At 32.0% G+C, this 19,192-nt stretch overlaps 1 protein-coding gene across 1 annotated transcript in view; it reads left to right on the top strand.

Moving 5' to 3' along the window:
• LOC129216592 (teneurin-m-like) overlaps window positions 1-19,192 on the top strand; it is a 254,259-nt gene that overhangs the window by 186,311 nt on the left and 48,756 nt on the right. Inside the window, exons 16-18 of the mRNA XM_054850806.1 lie at window positions 7,225-7,365; window positions 11,281-11,530; window positions 12,836-13,071. Coding sequence (XP_054706781.1) covers window positions 7,225-7,365; window positions 11,281-11,530; window positions 12,836-13,071 — 627 coding nt within the window. The remainder of the gene's footprint in view (window positions 1-7,224; window positions 7,366-11,280; window positions 11,531-12,835; window positions 13,072-19,192) is intronic.

Below are 19,192 nucleotides of genomic sequence, written 5' to 3'. Positions count from 1 at the left end.
AGCAGTGTCGACTAAGTAACAGTTTGGTATAACTATGTCAGTTTGTTTTTAAAATGAAGTTTCCCCAATTACAGGGGTCGCTATAACATGCCGTTCAGAAAATTAAGGTTTCTTCGATTGAGAAAGCTTTTATTATTGCTCTTTATTTTTCTAAACTCTTAGAAAGTAGAATTGGTAGATACCAGCTGAACTAGAAGTATATTTTCTCTCAGCTTTTAACTTCAATAAGCTTAAGAAGATGGGGTGGACATTTTTTGGTAGTGCATGTTTATTAATTTTAAGATATTCATGAAAACACTAAAACACAATACAAAACTGTTAAAAAATGTGTAAGAGTCACACATTCTGAAAATAACTTTTATAGCCTTTTTAAGCAGATTTCACTAAAAACAACAGTCAAGGCACAACTTCTTCATGAAATGTTGGTATGTTTCGTGAACAAAATGATAGTTTTTTTTTTTTTTTTTTTGAGCAATCACGATTGCTTATTGTTCTCATTTGACTGTTTTGAATTCTTATCATTTTATTTTCCCACCACCACACTCTGCCAGCACCACTGCCACGCCTTACAGTTGTTCAAGGGCAGAAAAAATAGCTATTTTTAAGTTTTAAGATAAAAAATATTTCATACCGTAATTACTTAGCCCTTGAGTTGTAGTAACTTACTCCATAAGAGTTTTTTGAAAAAAAAAATTTGTTTTTACAAAAATAAGCCGAGATTGTTGAACAATTATGTTTTTACTTTTTTCGGACGTACGCTTTATACTTCAGTTTTAATTCATTCGTTCAGTGAGGAGGACTAAAATTTAATAAAAGTCATTTCTGATTGGTTTTAACACTTATAGGATGCATATTACATCGTAATTAAAAATTAAAACTTCATCGAAATTGAAAACTACCTGAAATAAAAAAAACATTATTTTCTTTAAAATATAATGAAAAGTATTGTGAAATATACTTTTATCGGCGGCTTCCGGTGGGCTAAAATGTACGTATATCAATAGTTTAATCCTTCCTGTAAATGAACAACAACATTTTAGCTGCGACCACCTGCGACTGCAGTCGTGGCAGATGTGTTTGTTTGAGCTTCGCTATTTACGAATACCAGTATAGTAAGTTAGAAAATAACTCGTAAAGGTATGACGACTTTTTTATCAAAGAAATTGGTCATCAAATTTGACATGCTCCAGACTAATATATATCACAGTTTCACTATTTTGCAGGAGAGCCTAAAAACATTTGTTTACTGCTTCCGAAAGTTGGCACTTTTGAAACATTCATCAATAAATGTAGAAGATTTTTTAAAAACAGATTTACGTTGTTATGGCTTAATACGGAGCATTATTCTACATGCAATGCAGTAGTAACCTGAAAGTAACAATTTTCGGATCCGTTTGGCTTTAAAGAATATACATATGAGAAAGAAATTTTTGAAACTCATACATAATTAATTATATATAAAAAGTTAAATAACCATTTTGTTCATAAAACAATGAAATTAGAAAATCATTAAACGTTTGAAATTTCTGATTTCCTTTTCGAAATCATTCTAGTATAAAGCTGTTCTCAGTTTGTCAACATTGCCAGAAAATATTGTTCGAGGGTATCAATTGCAATAAATAATCCTTGCGTGTGGCATACGACTGATTTAATTTATATTTTTTCACTAAAAACAGAAATGAATTTGAACTACAGAGAAACCCCAATTTCATGTTTCTCAGAGACCTGAATCAAACATAAAATACATAAAATGTGGGAAAAAATCAATTCAAATCCAAAAACATAAAATATGGAAAAATGGAAAGTACGAGAAATGTATAAAAAGCAAAAATCAAATAATTAAACAATAATAGTAATAAAGGTTGCTACGATGACGCTTATAAAATGTAAAAATGCGATAGTTTACGAAAAGAACATCATTGTACACACCAATTTCGCTCATTCTAACACATTAAGTAACGAATTCGGGCGTTTAGGTTGAAAATAGTCAGTAATAATGAGTTATTGAACCCAAAGTAAATACAGCATCTTCCAAGATTGGAACACTTTGCAAAGTTTTTTTCCTGGTCTTTATGGTAAAGAAAATAGTCTTTCACTATTATAAAGCTTTTAAATGCAGTATTGAAAGAAGAGACGAGTTGTAATTCCTCTTCTTCTTGTTCATTTTCATTGGCGGCCGAAATATCCATAAGGTCAGCCACGGATGGAGCAGAAGCGTTTCTGTTTTCATGGATTAACTTTCAACAGAGTGAATTATGTTTAAAAATGCACAGAGAGAAACACTTTTCTTAATTTTAAAACATTTTTTCTCTTTTTTTTAACTGCCAAGGGAAAACGTAAAATGCGGGAAGTTTATAAAGAACAAACTTTCCATCCGGATTAAATTAATATTATTAGTGTACGGAAAAACTGGGACCTGATGATAAAAAACGTAAAATGTGGGGAAAACGTAGATTCGAGGGACGTAAAATCGGGGTTTCGCAGTGAATACGATTAGCAAGCATGAAGATAAATATTACCATGCAACAATTTTAGCAATTTTAAAAAGCATTTTTTGAGAATATTCAAAGTTATTGAGTTTTTTTCCGCTTTTTTGTCGTTTTGAACCACTGTGCTCCGCGTTGACCGGCCTCACGATGCTGCTCCTCTTGCGAAAACCGTCTCCAGGTTGCGTTCATATCCTACACACACACGCATACACAGCAAACACACACACACCTACACACACATACACACACTCATGCCTGCGCACAGACACAAACACACACTCCTACACACACATACACACACTCATGCCTGCGCACAGACACAAACACACACTCCTACACACACACACTCATGCCTGCCCACAAACAAACACATATGCCTACATACACACACACGCGCGCGTACACACACAGCACTGCATACACAACACGCACACACAACACGCACACACATACATACACACACACACACGCACCCGCACACATGCGCCGACACAAACACACACGCGCATTCATACACACACACGCTCGTGATTGCGAAAAGCATAATTTGAATTCAAGATGCCGAAAATTCAAATGAATACTTTTTTTTTTTAAACATATTCTGGCAGATATGGCTGTATGGGTTTTAAGGGTGACATTTTTGCAACTTCGTTGTTCCTTCACCTATGATGTCATTTTTAATGTTATCATGTCTAATTTAAATTCAGAGAATGTAAGTTGAAAGGAAATCATTAAGTCATATAGAATTGTGGTTTTCATCCTTTTACCAGTAGTTATAACTTTAATGATTCTGCTTAGCTAGTTTGTAATAATTATTGTCCATTTTGTAGATTGTGAGACTTTAACCTAGAACTGTATTAGCTCAGCAACACATATGAATGTGAAATTTCAGTAACATTTGTGGGTCACTATAGTGAAGAAATATCGGACTCTCAGTCGGGGAATAAAACATTATTATGAAATTAATGATACCTTTTACTAGACAATCCATGAATAACAGACATATCAATTGCAGCAAATATTCCTACAAAAATTCACATAGTATGTTGAATACTTGATTCATTGTATAAACTTTAAGAAAGATACGGACTGTACATCTATATTATGCAATTAAGTTTCGAAGATTTTCCGAAACAACATTTAAATAATTTAACTTAAGGAGCTTCCTTAATCATTCATACAAGTACAAAAATAAGGCATCATTTATTTCATTTTTCACCGCCATCGGTGAATATTGAACTAACAATTCGCATTGCGAGTGCTTTTCGAAAATTGCCGCAAAAATCCCTTTATTAATTCTTTACAACTTTACAAATCATTGAGCGATTATCAACTAATTAAAAATATTTTTTGCCATCGAAAATTATTTAGAAAAAACATATATTACTCGAAATTTAAAAAAAAAAAACCCTCTTATTTATTGCTATCAGAAAACATCCATTACAACTTTTATTTTCAAAAAATCTATTCAATACAAGTTCTTAGAGCATACAATAAATGCAAGTTCATAATTAGATGCAATATCAACTTCGTTTATAATGTTCCTTCAGTTTTAACTTAATAAACATCATTAACTCACCGACGTCGTAATAACCGAAATCAACTTCCATAAAAATACATTTCTTAAAAGTAATTCGACCTTTTTTTTACCTATATTTAATTACATAATGTAATTAACATTTTTTCGTTATTGTATAATTCATGTTTGCAATATTAAATATTGCTTGTACCCTCTAGAGACTTGAACTACTATTCAAAAGTGACACATAATGCATTTCTAAAAAATAATTGCTTTAGATCTTAGCGAAAAGTTCTACTAATTTTCTTTTAAGAAGCATTCTCCTTTTCGCAGATGAAAAACTTCTAATTAGATTTTCTCCCTCAAATATTGATTTATTTCTCATCACATTTTCTTTCTATTTTTTGAAGCGTGACATTTTTTAGATGATCGGAAAAAGAAATAAGAGCGAAAAAAGAAACTTTTTTGCAGTTCAGACTCTTTAAAGTCATAAACAGAACCAAAAAAAGCTTTTTTTTTTTTTTTTTTGAATTAAGTACGAAAAAGTTTTAATATCAGGGAGTATATCAGAGCTTCCGAGATCAGACAGTTGCAAATTTTAAAGCATCTTAGTCGAAAAGATTTTTCTCAAGTTTTGTTAAAAGATTTTTTTTCTAAGCCAGTAGCATTGAACAACTTAGTTTTTTTAAGTCATGTGATAAATTCAATGTAAAAAAAAAGAATAATAAGGTTCTGAACTATTTTTTAAAAGTTATGGATTTTGAGGGAAAATATGCTAAGAAAATACGCGTTTTTTAGCAGCATACTATTACTTTTAAAATCTAATTAACTTTTACATAACTGAAAATAATGTTTATTCCAGGAAAATGAACTCCATTTACAACTTCTCGAAATTTTAAACAGTTATTTTAAGCAACATAATTTGAGAAGCAAAATAATCATCTTAATTAAAGCCTGCGTGCTTATTTTCTTAGAGGTCACTTTAATTTTAGGACACAGTTGCTCTGTGCTTAAATAAAAACATTATAAAATACATTTTTAAGAAAATACAGTATTTTACTCAGATAAATACATATTTTGAAGTTGCATCGTAATATTAAAACTCTACGAGCATAGAATTTTCATTCATTTCAATAAATAATTTTTTCCTGCGTGTGTGTGTTTTATTATTATTTTATGAAATGAGACTGATTATTTAATTTAAAATATTTCTTCAACTCACAAATTTACTGAAAGATCCTTTTGGGCCTTCAAGTTTGAGTTCACCATTTATTTCATCAAGTATCAAATACAAATATTTTTTTTAAATTATATATATTTTCATGTTATTAAAACATCATAAACTTAATTTTAGAAAAAAAAAATACTGCTGAAAAACCGCAAACTTTAATATTATATGATACTGCAGACCTTATAGTCCTCAAAAGATAAAAAAGGAAAAACTACAGCGCTTTTTTGATGGAAAAATTGATGCGAGTGATTAATTAAGAAATATAACTTATGTTTTTATGGCAAATTATTTTTATGCATTTATTAACATCTAGTCTTTTTTAAAGAGCACTTTGATTACACATTACAATAACAAAAAAATTTATTACTACTATTTTACTGCGGACTGTTTTTCTTGGACTAAATACAATGTCTTGCTCTTAAAGAATGGTTAATTTAATTACATTTTCCAGTTGACTGAGCACATATCCCTTTATAGAATAGTCTCCGCATTTATAATTAAAATAATTAGTTTTATGAAAATCGTCGCTCATTATCTCATATGATACAACTTCAAACTTACTTAAAAGATAATAAAATTATGTGCAGCAAAATATAAATATTTTTCTCATACATCGACTGACAAAGTAAATAAAATATTCCAGTTTATTTAGTGTTTCAAATTTAATTAACAAACGCTAATTTTGAAAATCACTACTTCACTTGTGTTACTTTAACTATTAAGAATAAAGTTAGTACTGTTATGAACAAAGTGAACAGTCGTTAAATAATTTCATCTAGTTAGCACTAAATAACTTTGAAAATGTTATTTAACATCACTGAGTTGTTTTCTTTCTTGATGAAGATTGATTTTGAATAATCACATTTTCTTTAATGAAAATATTCGAATTTACTACAGGTACAGTTCTTAAAATATCCTGTCTGCTGCCTGAATGCATTTAATGTAGCAACTGTAACAAGCAAAAGAAGAAGTTATCTTTTTTATTCTTCAAAAAGATGCATTACACCTTTCAGTTTTATTTCAATAACCGACGGTCTAAGTAGTCAGTCGCCAGATTTTTTAGATTCAGCGAATCGTCTGTGATCCATATATTTTACATGTCGCATGATCATGTGGCATGGTACTTATTCTTAGAAAATTCGTTTGGCTCTAAATATCCAAGGAAAATTAAATTCCTCGTGTAGTTTCGCATCGATGATAGCCCAGGTGCCACCATCTAGTGGGGAAATTCGGAGTCAAAAATATCATGGAATGTCGTCCTCTGATAGTGGTACCACATGAAAGAATGAATGCCAGCCCTTTGATAATGACGAGATCTGCATATGATGAGGAACAAATACTCAACCCCACTTAATAACATCTTTCAATAAAAATCAATCAAGCTATTCTTAGTAAGACATAGAATAAGAATCTGATGCAATAAAACATTTATGTTAAGATCAACATCAAAGACCTGTAATTCGGAAATTAACTTTTGTACGCTCCGCCTATTTCTCTCGGCCTTCTACAAGCACACTTGATGTCCGGAAACAACTGGGGAACTTAAATCGTAATAGGGGAGAGTGGGGCGGCTTTGCATTTTTAAGCTTTGAACATAAAATTCACAAATGCACAGCTTACATTTTTATTGAAAACCGAAACCAGAAAAGAGGTTTCACCGCGGCTCAGCATGAAACCACTGGAATCGTCTCACTCAAAATGTTTTCCAGTTTCTCATTCAAAAACTAGATAGTGAATCTGTAACAAAATTTTCAATTGCCTCATGCCCAATTCTGACGGCAACTTATGAAATGTCCCACGAAAATTTTTTGACTTTACTGCTGTTTTGTGAAAATTCGTAAAAAAAAAAAAATCCACACAAAATTTTAAATTTTTGTAGATTTTGTAGGTGAGTTCTTCTAGCTTAAACTTTTGCTACATCTGTGTTTTCCTTTACTGATTTTCGTCTGTGATTCGAATAACACATTTTTATGTATATCTTACAGTGTTTGTCGGCTACGAATATAGAACGTGCCGTGACGTAATATGGACCGCTCATTCTATGACATTAAAGGGATATGATATGGACACCTCAGAACTAGGAGGATGGAACTTAGATATACATCACCGTTATAACTTCCATGAAGGTAATGAAATTAAATTAATTGAAAAAAAAAATACTTCCTTTGAAATATTTTAAAATAAAATATTTCAAAATGAAGAAAATAATAAGAATTTTACAGAAAAATGCTTGTTATCGATGAAATTTTTTTCTGCCACAAAAAATGCTTTAATATTCAGGAAATTTCTTTAATCTTAGGAAAAGTAAATTTCTTCACAAAAAGTCTCGATTGAAAGTGTCTAAAATAATAACAATTGTTTGTCTTCATTCAATATAGTCTCCGAAAAGTTGTTCCTACACTTTAAAATGTCATAGGAAAGTAACAAATTGTCACATGAATATGTGATTTGCGCCGTAATACTTCAGAACTTCATCGCAAAAAAATAAATAAATAAATAAATAAAGGGGAAAAGACAAAAAAGAAAAAAGGGTTATTATAAGTAGCTTACTGAGACAGCTGTATTGCGTCACAGTAAAAAAAAAAAAAAAAAACAATGTAAGGCGTTTAATTATCTTATTAACGAGAACCTACACTCCAAACTAACTTCATGAATGGTCAGATAACCAGTAACTGGTAAGCAATCCTAAAAAAATATGTTTAATCAGTTGAATGAGTGGCGGGAAAAAAGTTGTTTGTTGAAAACAACAACTTTACACTACAGCCGAAAAACGAATCTGCTTAGTGCAATAACGTTCTTCCATCAATTATGAACACTTTTTATTTTCAAGGCCAAAGCCAACTAGCGCATTTTCTGGCAGAGTAAACGAACTAAAAGCACAGATGATTCATTCTCTGGACTATATTCATCGTTTTTCCACTGAAAAAAAATTGTTTAAAACCTATACATACAACGTTTTTCCCGCCACCCATTTAATTGAAGAAAATTAACGGAAAAGGGAATAATTATGACACGTAAATATGAAATCATAAAAGTTTTTTAAGAGCAAATGATACGAAAACCGCGATGGAAGTATGTTGGATTCAATGCTAGATATAGAAAAGGCTCATCAGGAGTACCTGAAGTAGAAGTTTGCTAACGCTGGACCCGAAAGTCCTATACTTAGACCTTTAGAAGTTCGCCATTGGTACAGGAGACTGGTAAAAAATTCTCTTACCTTCAAACTCGTGTCCAAACGACTGTTGGTTCCATCCCTCAATAGTTAAGCTAGTTGTCTTACGTTAGATCTAAGTTAGGGGAAATAATAGTCATAAACAAGATGTAACTTTGCAAATGGCCGTTATCGTCGGGCGTTTAAAAAGATCGGAAGCCGAAGAGAGAAACAGACTCCAGATTTTTAAAAGCAAAACAAACCGCAAAAGGGTCTTTTATCCATCAGGGTTGCCGAGTCGGGGAAGAGAAAATGATCAACTCCGCCTTCTAGAACTTCAGTGCATTCGACTCTTTCCTTTATCCCTAATCAGAGTCTGACTCCGACTCTTGGAATTTAAAAGCCTTTGACTCCCGACTCTAACTCTTTAGCCGAAACTCAGTTCGACTTCGACTCCACAGCTACTGTTATATCGGATGTTGACATACAACAAAGAGATTAAAAGAAATACAGTGAAATCCCGTTACAATGAACTTCGAGGCACCCCAAGTTTTGTTCGTTGTAGCGGGAATTTAGTTCTACTGGTACTAAGTAATGTAATGGAAACTAAATCTGGGCTGAAAATTCATTTCGTTAAAATGGATAATATGCTGTATTGGCATCGTTGAAACGGTATTTTCTTAACTTCATTTTAAAAAAATTTTTACTTCGGTAACAACTGTACCAAGTTGATAAGTGTAGTTATTTTTTTAAAATTTGGGAGAACTTTTGCGGTTCTGCTTCATGTTTTTTTGGGGGGATTGAAATGAAAAAATGTTCAGCAACCCAGTACAAGAGCACGATCAATCATTAGACAAACACAGTACTATCTAATTATTTCCTTTTTAGAGCTGTTTAGAAAGATGTTACCACTGCCACTGAATCTCAGAAAAGAAAGAAAAAAACCTTTAAAACATGTTTAAGAAACATTTTTTTTCAATAGGAAACTCTTTATTCACTGGAATGTGTTCATTCTCTAGTCACTCTGTACCCTTACCTTTCTGTTTGCAGATTCAACCTCGAAAAATACGCTTACAATGATTGCAGAAACAGTCTTTATTCTCAAAGTATATTTAAGTATAACACAAACTAACAATGAAAATATGCAAAAAATGGAATGAATTACCGATGCTCACAAGCATTATGAAAAGTGGAAGCATAATTATGGAAAATTTCGAACAGAACATTTTAACAAAGTGTAATAGTTAACTAAATGTAATAATAATAATTCGTATTGTTTACTTTTAACTCTATGCAATTTCTACCAGAGTTTTTCCAAAGCAAATTGTGCGTATAACGAAGTACAATCAACAAAAATATTAAAATTCAACATTTCAGAGTTATTTTGTAAAATCTTACTTAAATAAATGACTGATTATTTTAATACTTTAGAAAGCAAAAATACATAAAGCATACTTCCAACATATATTCAGACTCGAATGAAAATTTTGTCCAAATGTTACATTTTACCACTGCTTGTTTATGGGTGTTTTGTTGCTGTCTTTAATTAAATGTCGAGACAAGGCGTAGCGTCAAGTTAGAAAGGAATTATTTAATTAAATATTCTTGTGTTTTGATGCGTACTAATGCATTGCAGAATTAATGGCAAAACAAATATGTATCCATTGATTGAATTTAACAGTCAGGAACTGCAGATTATGCTTTGATGCAGAAAAGTGGTATTTATGACTGCTCTAAGGAAGATATAATTCAAATTTACTTTTTTTTTTTTTTTTTTTTGTCGTTTTAAATAAATATTCATAACAAATTTCAATATTATCGTGTAACTTAACTACACATTATTCAAAGACTAGCAATTGGTTATATTTAAATTCTTCGACATTATTTAAAAATATGTAAAAATTATTTGCTAGTTTTAATTGAAATAAAAATGGCAACATGCATTAGTATGAGTCATTTAAGAAAATTACATTGTAGAAAAATGTCATACACAAAAATGAATACGTTTGGTGTGGCTGAAAATTGCGTCATTTAAAGGTCAAAAACGCGTTTGTTTATGATTTCTCTTATAAGTTATTAGTTTAACTTAATTCACTGATACAGAAATGCGGATTAATTACATCTTATACAACCAAAATGAGATTCAGCTCTTTCGTAGATATTTCTGATTGATCTTCCTAAATAAGGGTGAAACTGTAGTATACGGACAACGTAACGAACATTTCGGTATTTGCATGCAATGTTGCCTTAGCTCTCGCAATGGAACGGACTTGTAATTTTCTTACTCTCCAACTAACACTGTTGGAGGAAGAAGTATATTTATTTAACCTTTTTTAGCTGCTTATTTTGATCGACAAATTATATTTTTATATTCCTAACAAAAGAATTACTTGTAATTCAACATTTGGAGTGTAATTTAATTCATTTTATATTTTGCTGATCTCCCTTACAACGTCCAAAATGTGCAGTCCCATGAAATTTTTTGTAACGGGATAGTACTCTATTACAGTGTTTCTTGATTTGTTTGATAAGTGGAATCCTTTTGAATTTCAACTTTCCGTGGGACCCCCTTTTTTCCTTAATATTATAGTTTATATGCAACATTCTGGGAATGTTTTTTTTTGTTTCAAAAATAAGAGCTCTTTAATCCACTATTGATATTTTCTAAGCCGTTCAGTCGGAAAATACTCATAAAACACTTCACTCGAACCTCGTTTTTATTAGAGTCACTATTTTAGAAGTGACTAATTGAAGTTTTGGATGGAAACGGAACCCTCGAGTGATCTCCATGGAACCCTAGTGTTCCGCGGAACACATTTTAAGAAACCCTGTTCTATTACTAAGGTTTGAATCGAGTCTTCTCACTTCTATTTTTCCCCCCTTTACTTAGGTGTTCTCCAGAAAGGCGATGGCACTACAATATACTTTAGACAACAGCCGAGAGTCATTTCGACTTTGATGGGCACAGGTCATCAGAGACCTATGCTCTGCCCTGAATGCAACGGCATGGCGAGAGAAGCGCGACTTTTGGCTCCAGTTGCTCTGACATCAGGTCCTGATGGCAGCGTTTACGTAGGAGATTTCAATCTTATCCGGCGAATTACAACTAGCGGTCAAGTTTATACGATATTTAGAATGAGGTTTGTTGCTAATTTCATTTTCAAACAGTAGTGCACTTTTTAAACATTTACTATTATTGTTTCTACTAAAAATAAGTAGCTAAGTGTTAAGTAATTTTTACGAAATGCAATTTATTTTTCGTTCTGTAAAGGACCTGCACAACAGAGATCATAAGCTACTTCTAGATTTTCCGAAACATGTGGTACATCGGTTTCAGTTTCTAAATTATCACCTCACTCTTTCATTGTAAAAAAAAAAAAAAAAAATCTTGCAAAATAATGAGCAGCTACTTTCCGCCAGTAACACTTCTGACAAAAAACAAAAACGTTTACCGCTAAAAGTCAGTAACCTCCCTGAAATCAAACTGGACTTTTACTGACGAATCATAAAACTTCCCAATGAAAGCCAGCCACAATTCTGGAATAAATAAGCAATTTTCAAAGTAAACTTGGATACGTTTATAGTAACGGCTTGGAACCTTCTTGGTTTACCAGGAAGGTGTTTAAAGCATTTTAGCAATTATGGCCAAAGTTTAAAAAACAGAATTATTTTCGAATACCAGAAAGATTATTTACTTGCACTTTCTGCAAAGCTACAGAGCCCAGAGACTGTATTTAACCTTGGTCCGAGGGTCCAGTCAATCTGGAAGAGCCGTAACAGAGTTCAAAGTGAAACACCTAATAAATTGAATGAAGTGACTGGCTTTTATTGGAAAGTTTTATGAATTCGTCAGTAAGATTCTAGTTTGATTTCAGGAAGGTTATTGACGTTTAGAGGGTTTTTTGTTTCTTGTTACTGGCAGAAAATAGGCATACTAGAATGGCTCCGACGATGTGGTTTTCAAATTTGAGGCCATCAAATACTCATTTTTGAAACCTTGCGCGTACTTATTAATGAAACAATATGTGCTCATTTTTGAAGCATTTGTGCTCATTTTTTGGTACGTAATAATTTCAAAATTTAGTATTAACCGAATTATGTACTCATTTTTAAGTACAAAATAATTCAGTGCACTATTTGAAAGCATAAGAACTCATATTGGAAACACAAGGCTTCAGGAACTTCTTTATGCTTTCTATTTGAAAGCATAAAAGTAGTGATTTTTGAAAACTTCATTTTGTTTTCAGTGCAGCATCATCCATATTAAAAAATAAGTACATTTACCTGTCTATACATTAGTTTACATTCGTATAAATGTTCATAGTGAGTGCTAAACAAATTGCGACTTTGTTCAAACTAATTTTAAAAATATATTTAAACAAAATATAAATGCAGATTAGAATCGAAATTACTTTCACGCTTATTTTATGTTTATTTTTGTGCAGGACGACAGACATGTCTACTCATTATCATATAACCTTAAGTCCTACGGATGGTCATCTGTATATCTCTGATCCGGAGAGACACCAAATTCTGAGAATCCATTCCCTGGACAAAGTTGAAGATCCAGAGTCCAATTTTGATGTGGTAGTTGGCAGTGGAGATCGTTGTCTCCCACGTGACCGTGATAATTGCGGGGATGGAAAGCCAGCTTTGGAAGCCCGGCTGTCCTATCCTAAAGGTAAACGTGAATGGAAATTCTTACACCGAATGGAATGCCTGGCATTAAAAATTTTACTTCATTCCGTTTTGTTAATAAGACTGAAAGCAGAAATAATTAAATATATATTTGCTGTTTTTTTTCTTTACATTAATCCCCAAATTTATTGCATTTCACTCTTTAGCCATATACTGTCGTGGGCAAGTAAACGGCAGTATCTGTAGAAATGAGTTTTCGAGGTATTTGAAGAAATGTGTGTTTGATTAAATACTAACAATCTCGGAATGTTGGAATTTGACTTTTTTTTCGAACCAATTTTTCAGCAGAAATCAACTAAGCAAGGTTGTACAATAAAGCCAATAGATGACAAAAACTCAAAAAATAAATAAATAAAGAAATAAATAAATAAATAAAAAATTTGCAATTATTGCCCTTTATTTGCGAACGATAGTAGGCTAATCGTTCATTCAATTAAAGAGAGATTTCCCAAATAAAGAACTATTTTATAGAAGGGTAATGTTGGAAAAAGCACACATTTTCGCTACGTATTAAAATTAAATGATAATTGTTTTAGCTCAGTCGTTCCCAACCTAGGGGCGATCACCCCCCAAAAAAAAACGATTTGGCTCCTCAAGAGGGCCATACACTTGCCCGAGTGGCAATAGACGGCCGATGAAGCATTCAAGAGACACTAAAAATAAGAAGCTAATGAATATCGAAATTGAAATGATATTTGAAACCGATTTTTCCATTAGTAACTTCTGATTCCGTGTCTTAAGAAATTTAAGTTCAACTTTCTCCAGGAACCTCTGTTGAAGGTTCGAGGATCACATTATTTAAGAGATTACTTCATAACTCACTCTATAAGTTGATTACTTTTTACATTTTCATTTTTTTTTAATTTTAAAGAGTGATTGATTTTAATTCCATCAAATTCTGATTTAAAGAAAAAATACTTCATAAACAATGCACTTCTATTTTGAAAAGTACGTCAAATATCTTGGTTAAGTATTTCCCATAAAATTCCCATTGGTTCGTTTTAAAAAAGAAAGAAAAAAGGGGGTGGGGCGCAGAATTATTGTAAGAGTTGTTGTATAAAATTGGATTTTTGTAATCATTTTACATCAAATTACAATAAATAATTTACAATTTTAATAAGATCGACTTTCACCTGCGACTACTTACGGTTTTTTGCAAGGAAAAATTGGGGTATATATGTCAGTCTATCTATAGAGGGGGATGGTTGGTAATAAAATATGGTGAACCAGTTTCAGGTAACATCACAAAAGAACATTTCAACTTTGCTAAGAGAAAGGGGGGAAAAATTCCCTACACTTATTTCAAAATTACTTTGGAACGGCGCATTTGGCATCAATTTGGTTTATGATACCTGTGATTTGGTTGGCACCTCAGTATTTCATGTTTTCTAAAGAAAAAATCGATATCTTGGATTGATATCGTTAACAAAATACTTCTTAAGTTTTCAAAAAAGTCAAATTATCACCATGCGAACAAACTACAAGTTCATGTTAGCCATTCAAAAGAACAAAAAACAAAATACTTGGATAAAATACAAGTAAATTATCAGGAATGGGTATGTTATATAGAATTACCATAAATAGCAAACGAAACTTCCCTTCCTACTGTACAATAAAGTTTAATTGGCTAAGTAGTCTTACAGTTTCTTACTCATAATGTTTTCGTTTCTAAAACTGAATTCTAGATTGAAATTATTAAGAAAAATTTAGGATATTTTTTAACATTCATAAGTAAATCAATTACAACTTGATTTTTTAAAAAGACCGAAATTTTCAGACTTTTTTTTTTTTTATTTCTAGTTTATTTGTTAGAAAAAAGATAGTTTATCGATCACAAAACTATTGATTGCTGAAACTTTTAGTATCTTTCAGTGAAGCAATATTTAGTAAATCTTAAAGCACTAAATCCGAAAATGATATAAAATTGTAACTTATCTCTTATGTGATTTTTAGCAGATTTATATTTAGGTGTTTTTGCGACAGCCGCCGGAATTACAAATAAACGTGAAATCAAAATTCCGTTATTCTCCTTAGAGCTCAGACAGTTCTCATAATAATATTTCATTCATAAATTTAAAAAAAAAACATAATCCAATATTAATATGATTGAATAAATTATTTGTAAACGCGCTCTAAAAATACAATAATACACTAGGAATAACAATTTGATAGCTTAAACCTTTAGTCTCCTTAAATTCAAAAATTGATACTTAACCTTAAAATACTAAAATTCATAATCATAGCTAATATCAAGAAATCTCTCCTGAGCAAGGGCGCACATATGCAAAATTGTTGGGGGGGGGGGGGGGGCTCAGATACTTTCTCCATGGTTTAACTAGATATTTTCTAAATGGAAACCGATTTCAAGACAGATTAGAGTCACTGAAATTTGAATTTTTTTAAACTTATTCATTAATGACTGGAGAAGAAAGACTTTTTAATTTTTAAAATGAGAAAAGAACTAAAACCAAGGTAGTTTAAATTTCTAAGGGGGGGGGGGGGGCTCGAGCTCCTCTCTTGCCCCCTATCTCCGCCCTTGCTCCTGAGACATGGAGTTTTCTTCCCCTACTGCTAAAATTGTGTACAAAATTAAAATTTTGCTATTTTATTCTGTGCTCGAAAAATTATCAAGAAAGTCATTCTTTCATAAAATGGTAAAATAATTATTGCCCACTATAAAGCATATTAAGGCCATTGCACCGAAAACGGCCATTTTTTCCCTCTCAGGACACCTCATATTTCGTTAAGAAAATTACTTGAAAATACTAATGAACAAGTTTTTTCTGCTTAACAAATTAAAAACTTATGTGTGATTTCTTGAGCAAAAAATTACGTCATTACCTTTTAAAACTATTACTTTTTAATAAAATATATGAACCGTCACATGCAGGACAAAGGGTTGACTTTTTCGTGGAGTGGCTCATTATAATTGGTAGTTTGTAACAGTCTGAAAAATTGCATAAGGTTTAACTGAAGGAACTGTTTAACTATTTTCTGAAAGTTCATTCTTAACGTATCATCTAATAAATTTCTATCATAAAATATATTCAAATATAAAAATTATTGATGCAATCATTCATAGACCATCAGAAATGTCATTTATTGGTTTTAAAACAATCGCGTGAAAACACCAACGTTTTGTTTCCCACTTTCCTCTATAAAAATAATCAGAGAAAACTTCTCTTTCTCGGCAGACTCTGGAATATTTAAATATTTACCGACTTTCCACGAAGGAAATTTCCCTTGATTTGCAAAATTTTAAATTCAAAGAGAGGTATTTCTTTTCGGAAAAATCTTTTCCACACACACACAGCACATATTTGAAGCACCCTAGCTTTTAAATCAAATTTCCATTCCGAGTGTTATTTAAATTTCGAGAGAGAAAAAGGGAAGCTGTCCACCCAGCTCCATCATAATCTTCATCCGTATGATTTAATTTCTACGCTCTATAAATGTCACTCCGGAAGCCCGCGCTCTTTGAGATGTCAACTTCTACCTGACATGAAAACCTGTTGTTATTCACACGGCTTAAAGTACAGGAACTCTCATTTCCAGCACAGCTTCAAAAAGGAAATCAATAATCCTTTCTGGCGCATTTATTGCACTCAATCAAAATATATTAAGGCTGTAGAGCTTTGCTCGGGAAGCAGTTAGAGTGATTTTCAAATGAAATTTTATGTTTGGATTTGAACTCGAACTCGATAATAATTAGGTATTACTCGTAAGAGCTGCCTTTAGTTAGTTCTGCTTCTTTTTTTTCCATGACAATGTTAGGATCTGTGTTCTATGAATAAATAAATTAAATATGACGTGTTGCAAAATTGTTATGGTATATGTTGTTTTTGTAACTAGTTAGATAAATGATTTCCTAACATGTCAGTTATTACTTTTTTAGTTTGAATGCCTTCTCATTTTTTTTTCCAATCATCAACTTAAAGTTCGTAAATAATGTAGATACTTGCATATGTCTCGTCATTTAAAACTCTTGTGAAATACTTTAGGTTGTGGTATACGAATTCATGTGGAGCAAAAACCAACATACATAAATTGGTACATTTCTAATTGTTCTTAAAATATTTAAGGTAGACAAAAAAATAAGCTGTAAAACTTGAAAACCTTTCTTTTTAATGAAATTATTTGACTTTTTCCCAATTATATGAATTTGCAGCTACCTTAAGTATCACCATTTAGAAATATCATCGTTATTATGTATCGGAATTTCAATAATAATCTTTGTTTTATAGCAGCATACTAAAAGCATTTAGAGTAATTTCACGTTCACAGTTATTGCACTTGGGACAAAGATTAGAAGCATATATGCATATTTTTTCCGCAAACTCTTCAAATACATTGCTGAAAATCGAAGTCTGCTTCAGAACATACATTTATTTGAATGAAATAATTAAGCCTTTTTAAGACCAATAATGTAACGTTCTTTGAAACGCGTAACAATATTTCTGGAAGAGTTACGATAAATTAAAATCTACCGCGCACTAAATATGAATTAACGTTTGCCTAAAATGTTAAATATATGACGCATCTTTTAAAAAATAGTCTCTGGAGAAACGGTATTGGGTAATAGTGAGCCATTAATGTATAACATGGTTTCATGAAAGCTGATGTGGAAAATACCAAAACCGAAATGGTTTAATTGGGTTAAAAATTAAATAGTTTTAAATCAATTGCTTACTTGTACCTATGTAATCATGTAATGAGCAGCACGTTTACTGCGAAATGCTACAAAAACGAAATGGTTTAACTATGTAAAAAATAAGATAGTTTTAAGTCAGTAGATTGTAATCATGTAATCAACAGCACGTTTACTGCGAAATACCAACGTAAAAACCAAAAAAAAAAAAAAAAAAGTTTGATTATGTTCTCATAACTCAGATAGATTCCTAAGCGTTCATACGAGCATAAATCCTTGTACCCAGGGCTTAAAAATAGACGTCGTTAGTCATATTTTTCACATAAAAATTACATTTTGACGACCTCAATTTTATATCTACTAGTCATAAATTTTTAACTAGTCTAAAAAACTAGTCATTACTTTTTATAAAAATACTGTTGGAAATTACTACGACCAACTGTAACTTAAGGAATTTATTTTAAAAACATACGACTAAAAACGTAACTTTAAGTGAACGTTTAATACGAATTATTCGTTATTACGTTTCGTAATGAACGTCATCACTCTCTTTGCGCAACGCTACGACACCACATAATTATATCGGGTCCTAGCTGAGATGATACATCTAATGGTGAAATATCCTATACTAGGGAGTACATAATCCCGCAGTATTATAGTTGACAAGCGCAATTTTTACACAATCGTCTTTTTTTTTTTTGTGTGTGTGTGTGTGTGTGTATAACTCAGGACTGTCCAACTGGCGACCCGCTGGCCGCATGCGACCAGCCAACTCATATTGTACGGCCCGCCAACTTCTTATTCAGCAATTTCTTTTTTCGACATTTTATGGTATCAAAAAGCATCCGAGACTACGATTCTTGGTCAAGCCGGGGTCCCCGAAATTTCCTCTTGATCGCTCTTTTACTCCTTTTATAGTATTGAGAGGAAAAGGTACAGGACATCTACAGGTCAAGCAGTTCTCACCTGCACGCTGGCCTTCAAACAATTCCTGGAAATACGAGTATTATTTTCTCGCGTTGGCGGGAGGAGACAGGGTGGGAAGAGAGAAACATTTTAGATAAGGAAAACTTGCTGCCATTGGTTAAAAATAAAGGCCCCCTCACTGACTCTACGCCCATTGTTGATTTCGCAAAATAAATTGAGAGCTTGCTCTCGTTCATTGTTAGACCTTCTTCGGCTAACAACGACAAACATCGATGCTGACACTCCTGCACTTGTAAGGAAGCTCGATCGACCTCGATTTTCACATTAAAATGTAAGCAAATTGTTTTATAATCCTTCTGTTTCATTGTTTTATAATTGATAATTTAACTATTAACTGTTATTGTATAAGAGGTGAGAGTTCAACTTTTTAAAACTGCGGTGTGCCAGGTAATAAGTGACCAAAATTCTGGCCCGTAGGTTCTTTGCAGTTGGACAGCCCTCTAATTTAATATAAAACGTTTATACATAT

The sequence above is a fragment of the Uloborus diversus genome, chromosome 2, assembly GCF_026930045.1.
Source record: "Uloborus diversus isolate 005 chromosome 2, Udiv.v.3.1, whole genome shotgun sequence".
In the NCBI taxonomy this organism is placed as follows: Eukaryota; Metazoa; Arthropoda; class Arachnida; order Araneae; family Uloboridae; genus Uloborus; species Uloborus diversus.
The sequence above is the reverse complement of the archived record's forward strand: the minus strand, read 5'-3'. Positions and strand labels throughout refer to the sequence as shown.